Source organism: Coregonus clupeaformis, chromosome 29 (genome assembly GCF_020615455.1).
Source record: "Coregonus clupeaformis isolate EN_2021a chromosome 29, ASM2061545v1, whole genome shotgun sequence".
Classification (NCBI taxonomy): domain Eukaryota; kingdom Metazoa; phylum Chordata; class Actinopteri; order Salmoniformes; family Salmonidae; genus Coregonus; species Coregonus clupeaformis.
The window spans coordinates 3,897,952-3,910,238 of NC_059220.1; the positions used below are offsets into that span (position 1 = coordinate 3,897,952).

A 12,287-nucleotide genomic window follows, 5' to 3' on the forward strand; every position below is an offset into this window, starting at 1 on the left:
ATAACTGTGTAATTACATGGTAAGTTTTTAATCGCACTGTTTTTGCTTTATCTTGGCCAGGTCGCAGTTGTAAATGAGAACTTGTTCTCAACTGGCTTATCCTGGTTAAATAAAGGTGGAATAAAAAAACAACGAATTACTACACACAGTCTACGGTGGTGGTATGTGTTGTTCAATAGTAGTTACAATGACTAGAACACTTATTTGAGTATAGTTTATGTGAGGTTATTGAGAGTTTATTTTGCGATGATATTAACATTGTTCAAGTCGTAACCTTATTCAATATATACATACACACACTGTAGTTTCATTATGCCCGTTCATGTCAGCCCCATGGGAACACACAGTTTTAGAGCCACCAGAAGTTAATATGAAGTGTGACCCGGGTGTAAGCTCTCCCATCCTCCCTCCCCCCTCCCCCTGCTCTAGCCTAGACCAGTCTACACACAGAGACACTGGAGAAGAGTTACCACGGGAACAACAGAAAGAAGACAAAGAAACAAAATATTTAATAGCAAAGTGGTACACATAGATGGGATGTATAGCTATATGTAGGATATGTGCTTTTGTTATATAAATGTTGGTGTGGTTGTGTCCAGTTAAGTCCAGGGGCTGTGTCTCATCCCAGAAAGGCGTCCCCTTACCCCTCTGCCCTCGCCCACTCTCCTTCACGAAACCGATACAACGGGTCAGACCCTTTCCAGTTCTGTGAAAAGTGAGTGAGCGAGGGAATATCGGACGATGCATCTGTGTGGAATGCAGCCCACACGAGGACTTTAGACTCACCACCTTCTAGACTCATCCCATGTTTTTGCACATGTGGTTAAGAGGAAATGCAGTCTCTGCTGTGCAGCAGCACAAAACCAATTCAGGGAAAATCGGGACAATATTCCCACTGCAAATAAACTGGATTTAAGTGCAATTTTCTTGCGCACGACCATTATAAACGAAAAAAGTACTAGAAATTGAACAAAATCATAGTGGGCTAAAAGTGCATTTATTGTGTAATGAAAAGGTGCAGTGGAACTTAGATTTATGCAAGATAAAATGATTCACTACATGTTTTTTTTTTTTTTTTACAGGCACCAAATTAGCTAGAACAGTAACCTGAAATACATCCATTAAGTAGTAATAATAATACAAGCTGCAAGTGAAGAAGAGGTCAATGTTCCTGAATCCTAAAGACACACTTTTATATGTCCTGTTGGTACATGAGACATGCTTTATTGAGTTGACAGAGATAGAGTTGTGCTGAATATGCTCATATAGCCAGACTGACATTCATCTACCGTGTATGCGCGTGTTCTCTGTTGAAATTGCCGATCTATTAATTCAACCTGAACACATTCTCAGAGGAAACCTTTGTTGATATTACTCAGCTGTAGCAGTAGATATCTCTTTCCGTCTGGGGTGGGAATTTTTTTCTAAAATAAATATGTCCTAAATCCCCTCGAAGTGGACTTTGGATATGGACATGAGAGTCGTGTATAAACTTCTCTAAAACACCATACATCAGTCTCCAGCCTGCACTGATTGCATTTAAAAGCTGCTCTCGCATTCTAATGAAACCGGCTGTCAGACTGTCGGAAACTCACATTTAATTTAGGCGACCGTCATTTTAATTAGTGTGCTAATCGCACTGGCCTATCAGGGGGCATCCACACTCCAGTCCTAAAAGCATTTGAGGGGGAGAGGGGATCGTGTGTGTGTGCATGTGTGTGCCTTTCTGCATGTGTGCATGTGTGTGCACGTGTGTATGTTTTTGTGTGTGTGTGCGTGCGTGCGTGTGTGTGTCGACCCACCATGCAAGACTTAGCGGATTGATCAACAGCGCTGCCCAGACAGACTGTACATGGCCCGATACAGAAAAACAAGATCTGCTGACATAATTATACAGGCGGCTAATGTTTTATTTATGCAAAAGCTTTCCATCGCAATCATTAGACTGTCTCCTTCCCTGCACACCTCCCTCCCTGTCTGTCTCCTGCCTGCCTCCCTGACCGCCGGCCTGTCTCCTGCCTGCCTCCCTGACCGCCGGCCTGTCTCCCTCCCTGCCTGTCTCCTGCCGGCCTGTCTCCTGCCTGCCTCCCTGCCCGCTGGCCTGTCTCCTGCCTGCCTCCCTGCCCGCCTGCCTGTCTCCTGCCTGCCTGTCTCCTGCCTGCCTCTCTGGCTGCCCGCCTGCATGCCTCCCGGCGACGCAAATCCAGGGTACGCCGTAGGACTAGCAGCCCCTACCTACCATTCTCCAGAAGTGAACCATTTTATAACAAGCACGTAGCCAGCCACAAATAATCTTTCAATACCTGGCCATGTTTGCTGTCGATTGTGCTTAAAGGTGACATCATCAAACACAGCTTGAAGACTTCCTGCTTTACCGCCAACAATATCAGAGTTTAAATCAGCCAAGATTCCTATTGGATCTGCTGTGTTTCTACCTTGAGGCCAAAATTCTGTTGTTGTTGTTTTCTGTAAACAGGAAGTCACCCCACTGTATACGATGATGTCATCTTGCTGAGAGTACCTTTAAGCCAAGGTATTTGTCTTTAGTGAGTGGTGACACATAACATTACACACAGCATCTTTCAGCCAAGCTCAGAATGGAACTTGAACCTTCTACCTTGTAGGTCAGCTTTGGTGAAACCAACTTTGTTAGAGAAAAGAACAGAAAGTGGAAAACAATAAAATAAGGTTAGTAGGTGGCCAAAGACTGTCGGTTAATAAAGCCAGCACTTTACTAACAGGGACATGCCCTTCAAATTCTCTAAGGAAGGGGTCAGGGGTCAGGGCTATGCTACCATGACAACCAAACAATAAGGAGACAGGTGAAATAGATGGGGACAGTACAAAGAAAACATGTCGATGAAGATGGGTATGGATTGGAGATTCTGAACGTATTGAGACACACTGTATATTTGTCACTTCAACAAATGCATTAGGAAGGAAGGGCACTGGACCATTGATTTAGCTACATGTTAACCTGTTCAGTCATTACACATTATTCAGAAGCACTTTGTTAAAACAGTAATATTCAAGTGAAAATTACAACAACAAATAACATACAGACATCTGCATGGAAACCTGCATAGGAATATTAACATTTTCATTTTACATGGATAATGTATTCAATCAATCTTAGTTATGTATTTATTTAGACATTCAGTAGATGTATAGTCTAATTAAAGCATAATGGGACAATTGCTGCTCAAGAGTGATGACAACACAAAGGTTAGTATGAATATGTTTTATCATGAAGGGAAGAGGACAAACGACACAAGATGATTCAAGGATGATGTCAGACACAGAAACAACGATATGCATTGAAAACCCATAACATTGTTTCATTAGTGAATTGACCTAGTGATTCCCGGGCCTGCCAATCTCAGTTTGCAGCTCAGTCCCCCAACGTTTGCATCCACCTTTATACTGAGGCATCGGCGCCATCTAGTGAGGGTTTGCCTCGATTACACTAACCTATGCCAGGTAGACACTGACGGTTGTCACTAGTTACCACAGCCACAAAGTCAAGATTGGCTATATCACTCATAAAAAGAAAAATGAGCTTTTTGGTATTAATTTAAGGTTAGGCGTAGGCATATGGTTAGCAGTGTGGTTAAGGTTGGGTTAAGGTAGCCTCTGCCGAGTCCCAAACAACCGGAAATGGAAAGAGAGCCTGTGATGCAAATTCCACTTTTAGGCGTTAACAAGGCAACACTTCATCTGAACTCCTCCTCCACATTTACTGGATTGGTTGAACAGTGCAGAAGACAGTTTTTTTTTTGTTAGTTTTTTTATGTAGGGGATCTAGTTTGAGCCGTTTCTTTTACGCCTGCTACGTTAGGTTAGGGTTAGGGTTAGTTTCAAAATCAGATTTTAAGAAGAGAAATCATAGAAATAGGTTTAACCACAATTATGACTTTGTGGCTGTGGTAACTAGTGACAACCAACATGAAGAGCCTCAAGCTGGTGAGTTGAGGGAGCAATGTTAAAAACTAATCTGTGTTGTTTTTCTTTTTTTGCGAAATAAGCAACTTAATGACTTGTTAAAGCATGAATGTAAAGAAGCACTACCGCTAACATACAAATGCGAGCTCTCACCTGAACATGAATAAATAAACAACTTTAATTACATGCATCAGCGCGAGATCAACGAATAGCACGGTCACACTAGCCTACCCTGTTCACAACCAATCACAAATCAAACAGTGGACTTTTACAGTAATTTTACAACAGATAGCAAAGTTACAGGACAATGGGGGGGGGTCATCACTGGTTACCACAACCACAAAGTCTTCATGTTGGGTGTTCTCATTCACTACATTACCTGTGTGGTTCCCGCACATTGTTTGGCATAATCCATTCTGATAGTTGGGGGGGGTGTTGTTGTAGGTTGTGTATAGACAATATGTTGTTGCTTAAGCTCTTAGCTGTGTGAGTCTTGCTGCAGTTTATACAGTGTTTGGGTGTTTTGACCTCGTAGCCGTTAGGTTGCTAGTAGTTCTTTTTATCCCATCTTTGTAAATACGTAAATATCGTCATCACTGTGGGCCTACAACACTGTTCGCGAAGTCATTATTTTTGATCACGCTACTCCATCTGTTGTCCAACTGTGTGCTCAAAACCCCAACTAACTAGGCTGCCATTATTCTTGACAGATAAGTTCATACTATGACAATTATTTAGCAAAAAATAAATGTGCACACACATTCTCACAACCACTCACAAACAAAATTACAATAAAATAAGAAATGATATGAATGTGATACAACAGAAGACCAAATAAATATGATTTATGAGCTTTTATTGTGAAAAATAAATAAATAAAACTGATATGTCACACAAACATCATGGTGTACATTGTATAAACTGTAAGCTGTAATGAGAGGAAGCCTTATGGGGATATTAATATTGAGTTATAGATATACTGTTCAATAGTCATAATTTAAAGGTATATTGGGTTTATGCTGCACCATTGTGTGGCTCTCTGATATGGTCATTTCAAAATAAGACAACAATAAATACACAACAGAGATGTTGAAATTGAAAACAGAGATGTTAAAATTGAAAACAGAGATGTTAAAATTGAAAACAGGGATGTTGAAATTGAAAACAGAGATGTTGAAATTGAAAACAGAGATGTTGAAATTGAAAACAGAGATGTTGAAATTGAAAACAGAGATGTTAAAATTGAAAACAGAGATGTTAAAATTGAAAACAGAGATGTTGAAATTGAAAACAGAGATGTTGAAATTGAAAACAGAAGAGAGAAACAACACGCTCCAGGAAATATGTGTACACAAAGCAAATTGATTCACATGCAAGCAATAATAATTAATGAAAACTGAGCAAAAACTATAGTAACAAAGAACTAAATATGTTTAATGATCAAGGTCAAGAGCCAAGAGTATTGCAGCAATAACTGTTCATTTGAATGAAATTTGATGCTAGTATAAAAATATTTCAGTAGGCCGTCTTCGCGCTTAACTGATATGCATGGAAACTTTGAGATAAACTCTAAAGAAATGGAAACCTTAGGCATTTTAGTTTTGTGCACACACTTCATACAAGCTCTTGTATCATTTCTGACTGGGGTTTTCACACGGCTCCATAGAGATATTACAATTCTTATTCATGCTCCATTTTCTATATTGTATTGTTGCTCGGGCAAGAACAGCTGAGATTCTATTTCTAATATGTGGGGCATATAGTATGTTAGATCAACAAACAGCTAATCGTATTTATGATAAGTACTTATTATACAGAGCAAAATACTAATTAATCACATACAAATTATGGTAAATGCCCATACAATGAAATGTTTAGTATACCGGTAGCTCCCTGTGATGTACCTACAGAAACACTCCTATACTAGCTGCAAATATGTTTTAAAGATGTATTTGATGTCTTTCTGAAACATGACTGTAACTGTCAATAATGATGAGCACCTAAAACACCAATATTATTGTTACTGTACCGCTGCTTTGAGTTGTGCTGAAATGACATCATAAACGTGCGACCAATGTGGCTGATAAGAGCTGGGTCTGGGTTGTGGCTAGTTGGAGAACAGCTACGGACCAAAAGTTTCATGTTTGTGTCTCATCGGGGACAACTTGTAGCATTTTAGCTAACCCTAACCCTAACTCCTTTCCTAACCTTAAACTAATTATCCTAACCGGCTACGTTAATTATCCTAACCTGCTGCGTTATTTCTCCTAGCCTGCTGTGTTAATTTCTCCTAACATGCTGCGTTAATTCTCCTAACCTGCTGTGTTAATTCTCCAACCTGCTGCGTTAATTCTCCTAACATGCTGCATTAATTCTCCTAACCTGCTACATAAAGTCACTTCTGCCCATAGCTGTACTCCATCTAGCCAAAACACTGGGTTTGGGGCTCGAGGTTGAAGTGGCCCCTCACCACAGATCTAGGATCAGATGTCCCAACTTTAAACCCTTACATTATGCATTAGGATGAGTAAATACTATCTGACCCTGGAGCATTGGTTAGGGTCAACATCTACCTACTGTTATGATGGCAGTTGGGGGTGGTTTTAAATGTCCAATTCTTCTCTAACTACATCTATCTACTGTACTGTAATGATGGTAGTTGGGGGTGGTTTTAAATGCCCAGCCTTGCTCTCATTAACAGAAGGCTATCTGGGTGGTGAGTGAGATGACCAGCAGGGTTAGTAGGATGGACGGGGGAGGATAAGGAACGATGGAGGTGGATCTACTGTTGGAGATAAGGACGAATGGGCTCCCTGAGCTGTCGTTGTAGTTGTTGTTGTTTCTGGGGTTGTAGTTTGAGTTGAAGTCCGAGTCGGATATGGTTTTGAGGGAGGGTGTACCTTCGCATCCACGCTCTATCTGCCCGCTGCGGAAAAGCGCGTCCTGTAGGAGGTCAGGGAGGCGGCCGTTGAGGTCCACTGAGGCCAGGCAGCCCTGGAAGCCGTCCCTGGATGCCACCAGCTTGGGCAGGCTACCGTACATACCAGGGCCCAGCCCAGCGATAAACAGGTCACCTGGAGGGAGGAGGAGACGACACGGAAATGGACATGTTACTGACAGTCTAGCTTTATCACTCAGTCTTTTATTTGACTGTCCTGGCAAATCTTTTGTTTTACAGTCCTGTATCTGCAAATAAATTATTTGATTAAAGAGTATTTTACATTTGATTTATTTCTAAGAATTCAACATAACCAACCCAGGTGGACGTGTGCGACTCAAAACCACAATAGTCCACTAAAGCCATAGCTCTAGAACATGGATATTCTGGTCTCAGGCAAGGTCAGTCATCCCACAATCATACTCTACCTGTCAGGTCACTGAACCACCTCTGTTATATACTCTACCTGTCAGGTCACTGAACCACCTCTGTTATATACTCTACCTTTCAGGTCGAGGTTCTTGGCTCCGTTGACCACCTGACTGGTTGCCTTGGCGTCCACCTTCAGAGTGTGGATGTTGCTATTGTCACGAGTGATGACCACATTGTGCCACTGGTTGTCATGGAGAGCCCGGTCGCTGTTGCCCTTGATGACGTTGGGCCCATTGCCAAGATCAAACACGTAGTGGATGTACCTGCGGGAGGTCAAAGGTTACTCTGGTCACTGAATAGAACAGCTGTTGGACCGATAGGCGTGGTGCAAAGGCCTCCTGTAGCTCAGTTGGTAGCACATGGCGCTTGCAACGCCAGGGTTGTGGGTTCGATTCCCACAGGGGGCCAGTATGAAAAATGTATGCACTCACAAACTGTAAGTCGCTCTGGATAAGAGCGTCTGCTAAATGACTAAAATGTTTAAAAAAAAAGTTAAAATGTGCAGCAGAGGACATGACGTCTAGGCCTCTGTGAGTGGAGTGGTTGGTCAACTATTAGAATATGTCAAAATGGTGACATTTAACCATTGTGGTTAAAAGTAATTTCTGTAGACATACAGATGTCGGATCTTAATTTGATCACTCTTTTGTAGCTAAATGTTTTCCTACTATCAGGAAAATAAAATGAGCGTCGGAATTTAGACACGTTCACTGAAAACCCGCAGTTCTCTTTCTCTCCATGCGGTGGCAGTGGAGTAATTCGGACCAGTGCCTGCAATGAAAATCATCTTCCCTCTCTCGCTCGCTGAAACGCTAAAATTAATTTAAAATTATAATAATAATAATTACTGCAACATTAAAATGTACAAATATGTGTCTGAAATACACCCGTACACATCAACAATATCTAGCTTAATAAGACAAGATAGATATTGGTCTTCACTACGACATACAAGTGTCAAGTGTATCCGAAATGCAGCTGTAGGCTACACCTAAGCTATAGCCTACTGTAGCCTATAATATCAGATGTAAAGACAAGATGAAATTGAGAATAGTAAGGTAGCCCACGGAATGGAGCGCAATGGCGAATTAAAGAGAGCGACTCAGATTTTCAAGGCCAAAAACACGCAAAAAACACAGCCCATTATTATTTGTTGATCTACAGTAGCCTATATATTATCGTAAAATAGGACATCTTAACCCCATCAGTCCCGAGACCCCAGCAAAAATTGGCTTTTCATTTATCTGACTTTCATTTATCTGCATGTCCAGCCCATATATTTAGCCTCACAACGAAGTGATTAACCATTTTATTTTCAAGACAACCAAGGCTACAAGTATAACACAAACCAATTTTACATAAACAGTTGCATTTATGAGTTTTATTGACAAATGGCAATAAAAAAAAAAAAGCTCTGCCGAAGCAAAAACATGATACAAATGTATTTATATGAATGCTGTAAGTACAGAAATTGTTTGCTCAGTGGGAAATGAATATCCAACTAGTCAGTGACAACATTGTGACGACATTGTAATAGACCAATAAGAAAGAGAGTTCCAAACCTCTCTGCCAATAGCAGATCATTTTCAATTTTCCCCTACCCAATCAGACCACTCCCAGACAGTCCTAGTAAAATTCTTGCTTGAGAAATTGCTCTTGCTAAGAAGCTATTTATTTTTATTTTTGACCATTATGATTGAAAACAACCACAGGAAGGTATTTGTTACCAAGAAATGATTTAATATTGAGATAAAAACGGCTGCATTAGGCCTTTAAGGTTTCTAGCAAAACTAAGGTTATGAATCTTGACTTCAATCATGGCTTGGGGTGGTTTAGCGGTTAGGGCAGCTGCCTTCAGTATGCACATAGAAGCCTACTGTTTCGTCAAGGGTTTCACTCCGGCCCATGCCCTTCTTGCCCAAATAACTAAATCCCCCTGATTGACTTGATTTAGTTAAACATTTCAAATATGGACAGTGCAGGCAATTTTTAATCTTGATAAGAATTTTACCATACCAGACACTTTATTTTTAATGGATAAAATAAATAGGAAACAAATAAAATTATAACAGTAGGCTACACCAACATTAGTTACCATTCATACAAAGTGTCGGGTAAATTGCCACAGTAGATTTGCCATGATGTACGGAATTCTTGTCAAATAGAAAGATCGCCCGTAGTCTGTTTTAAAACAAGAGGCCGAACATACCTTGAAATAATTTGGCTGCAAGCATCTTTTAGGGATCTGTAATGGCGTGACCAATAATGGTTGCAAGTGAGATCAGCTGTGCAGGTGAATTTAGTACATATTGATGATTTAACAACACATCAGCTGGCGCGAATCTTATTGACATCGATGGTTGCAATAGGCCCCTTGTTATTTGATTATTTACCCGTTACCCTATCAATGAAAGCTGTGAAAACCGATAATAAGCTACTGTTTGTTTCCCTGGCTGAGTTGATGAGCTGATTTGGCCCATCAGTTGATTGACATACAGTGCATTCGGAAAGTATTCAGACCCCTTGACTTTTTCCACATTTTGTTACGTTACAGCTTTATTCTAAAAATGATTAAATTACATTTCTTCCTCATCAATCCACACACAATACCCCATAATGACAAAGCAAAAACAGGTTTTGAGAAAGTTTTGCACATTTATTACAAACAAAAACACTGAAAATACATTTACATAAGTATTCAGACCATCTACTCAGTACTTTCTTGAAGCACCTTTGGCAGCGATTACAGCCTTGAGTCTTCTTGGGTATGACGCTACAAGCTTGGCACACCTGTATTTGGGGAGTTTCTCCCATTCTTCTCTGCAGATCCTCTCAAGCTTTGTCAGGTTGGATGGGGAGCGTCGCTGCACAGCTATTTTCAGGTCTCTCCAGAGATGTTAGATCGGGTTCAAGTCCGGGCTCTGGCTGGGCCACTCAGAGACTTGTCCCGAAGTCACTCCTGCGTTGTCTTGGCTGTGTGCTTAGGGTTGTTGTCCTGTTGGAAGGTGAACCTTTGCCCCAGTCTGAGGTCCTGAGTGCTCTGGAGCAGGTTTTCATCAAGGATCTCTCTGTACTTTGCTCCGTTCATCTTTCCCTCGATCCTGACTAGTCTCACAGTACCTGCCGCTGAAAATCATCCCCACAGCATGATGCTGCCACCACCATGCTTGACCGAAGGGATGGTGCCAGGTTTCCTCCAGACGTGACACTTGGCATTCAGGCCAAAGAGTTCAATCTTGGTTTCATCAGACCAGAGTCTCGGTGGTTCCAAACTTCTTCCATTTAAGAATGATGGAGGCCACTGTGTTCTTGTGGACCTTCAATGCTGCAGATGTTTTTTGGTACCCTACCCCAGATATGTGCCTCGACACAATCCTGTCTTGGAGCTCTACGGACAATTCCTTTGACCTCATGATTTGGTTTTTGCTCTGACATGCACTGTCAACTGTGTGACCTTATATACTGTAGACAGGTGTGTGCCTTTCCAAATCATGTCCAATCAATTGAATTTACCACAGGTGGACTCCAATCAAGTTGTAGAAACATCTCAAGGATTATCAATGGAAACAGGATGGAACCTGAGCTCAATTTCGAGTCTCATAGCAATGTCAATAAGACATTTCTGTTTAAAAAATATAATAATCTTAAAACCTGTTTTCACTTTGTCATTATGGGGTATTGTGTGTAGATTGATGAGGAAAATGTTTTATTTAATACATTTTAGAATAAGCCTGTAAAGTATTAAAATGTGGAAAAAGTCAAGGGGTCTGACTACTTTCTGGACGCACTGTATGTAGGCCTACTGTAGAACAATAAACTTTCCTCCAGTGTGGATGCTCATCCACGTTTTATAGTTAGGCTATGTATAATTTGTCAATATAGTTCTGGTCTTTGATGTGGATGGCCCTTACAGTAAGTGAGATGCTGTTATGCGCCGGCTATAGTTCCATAGACCTACTGTACTTTAAGTTTGAAGTCATCCTTGTTGTGGATTGAAAAGCCTGCATTGTGTGCTTCAATATTTAATTGCATAAAGCTGTCAAGATATTTATGTATTTTAGCCCTTCTAAAAGGCGATTTCGTTGAGCTCAGAAACTTTTCTTTGATGTGTAAATTATCAGACTTTATGCAATTAACTTGTGGGCATAAATGTAGACTACAGTCTAAATTAAATTAATTGAAAAATGTACGATCCGATGGTGGAACTCCTCCACTCATTCAGTGCCTGAATCAAAAGTGAAAGGGCAGACTTGCAGTGTATTCAAGGCTTAAAATTCCTCTGAAGGTTTTAATTTCCACATCAAAATCTCCGACCTGAATCTCAGCATATAGAGCCTCCATACTCAACTGGCAGACCACGGACTGGATCCAGAACGGGGTCAATACGGACCGCAGTTCCCCCCGACCCCTGGTATCATATAAACACACATAAGACATGGAAGAACGCATAGAATTGCAGAAAATTCGCTTTAAAACTGCCAAACAAAAATCTCTGCCCCATGCGAAATGTGTAGAATTGTGGGAAATTAGAATTAAAACTGCAACATTTTCTCTCCGCCAACAAGAGGGGTGTGAACAGTTTGGGGTCGGATGGGTTGCGAGGTGGGGGTTTGTTACTATGCCGATTAATTACATTATCCATCCAGACCTTTCCCACCTAGGACATTTGTGTGACCGGACCTTCTCAAATAGTACTTGAGTACCCCTGATATAGAGTTTGTTTTTCTATTTTTTGGTTTGTTTTCTCTTTCAATGGTGGAAATAGTTAGCATATGTCAGTTAGCATATATCAGTTAGCATAGCATATATTGTTGCTTGCTAGGTCTGGGCATGTTCGATGAATCAATTTAGCCTACCTTCTATTATTTTAATCATATTTATGTTGGACATGCGCTCACAATCTAATTGTTATTTGTCTAATGATTTATTCTTTCTTAAAGGTATTTTTTAAGGAGTGGGACAGTCCCACGCCTTT

General features: G+C 40.8%; 1 protein-coding gene across 9 annotated transcripts in view; it reads right to left on the reverse strand.

Annotated features, from left to right (window-relative positions):
* Positions 1-12,287, reverse strand: part of LOC121544597 (neurexin-3a-like) — a 647,039-nt gene that overhangs the window by 395,527 nt on the left and 239,225 nt on the right. For 5 of the 9 annotated variants that reach the window (XR_005996136.2, XR_005996135.2, XM_041854566.2 and 2 more), the window contains exons 15-17: positions 7,385-7,575; positions 6,843-7,016; positions 2,618-2,644 (exon numbers count right to left, since the gene is read on the reverse strand). Coding sequence is in view for 7 of the 9 variants with exons in the window: in XM_041854566.2 (XP_041710500.2) it covers positions 2,618-2,644; positions 6,843-7,016; positions 7,385-7,575 (392 nt within the window). In the remaining 2 variants the exon portion in view is untranslated. The remainder of the gene's footprint in view (positions 1-2,617; positions 2,645-6,842; positions 7,017-7,384; positions 7,576-12,287) is intronic. The other 4 variants (XM_045209074.1, XM_045209073.1, XM_041854567.2 and 1 more) reach the window with 1 other exon arrangement.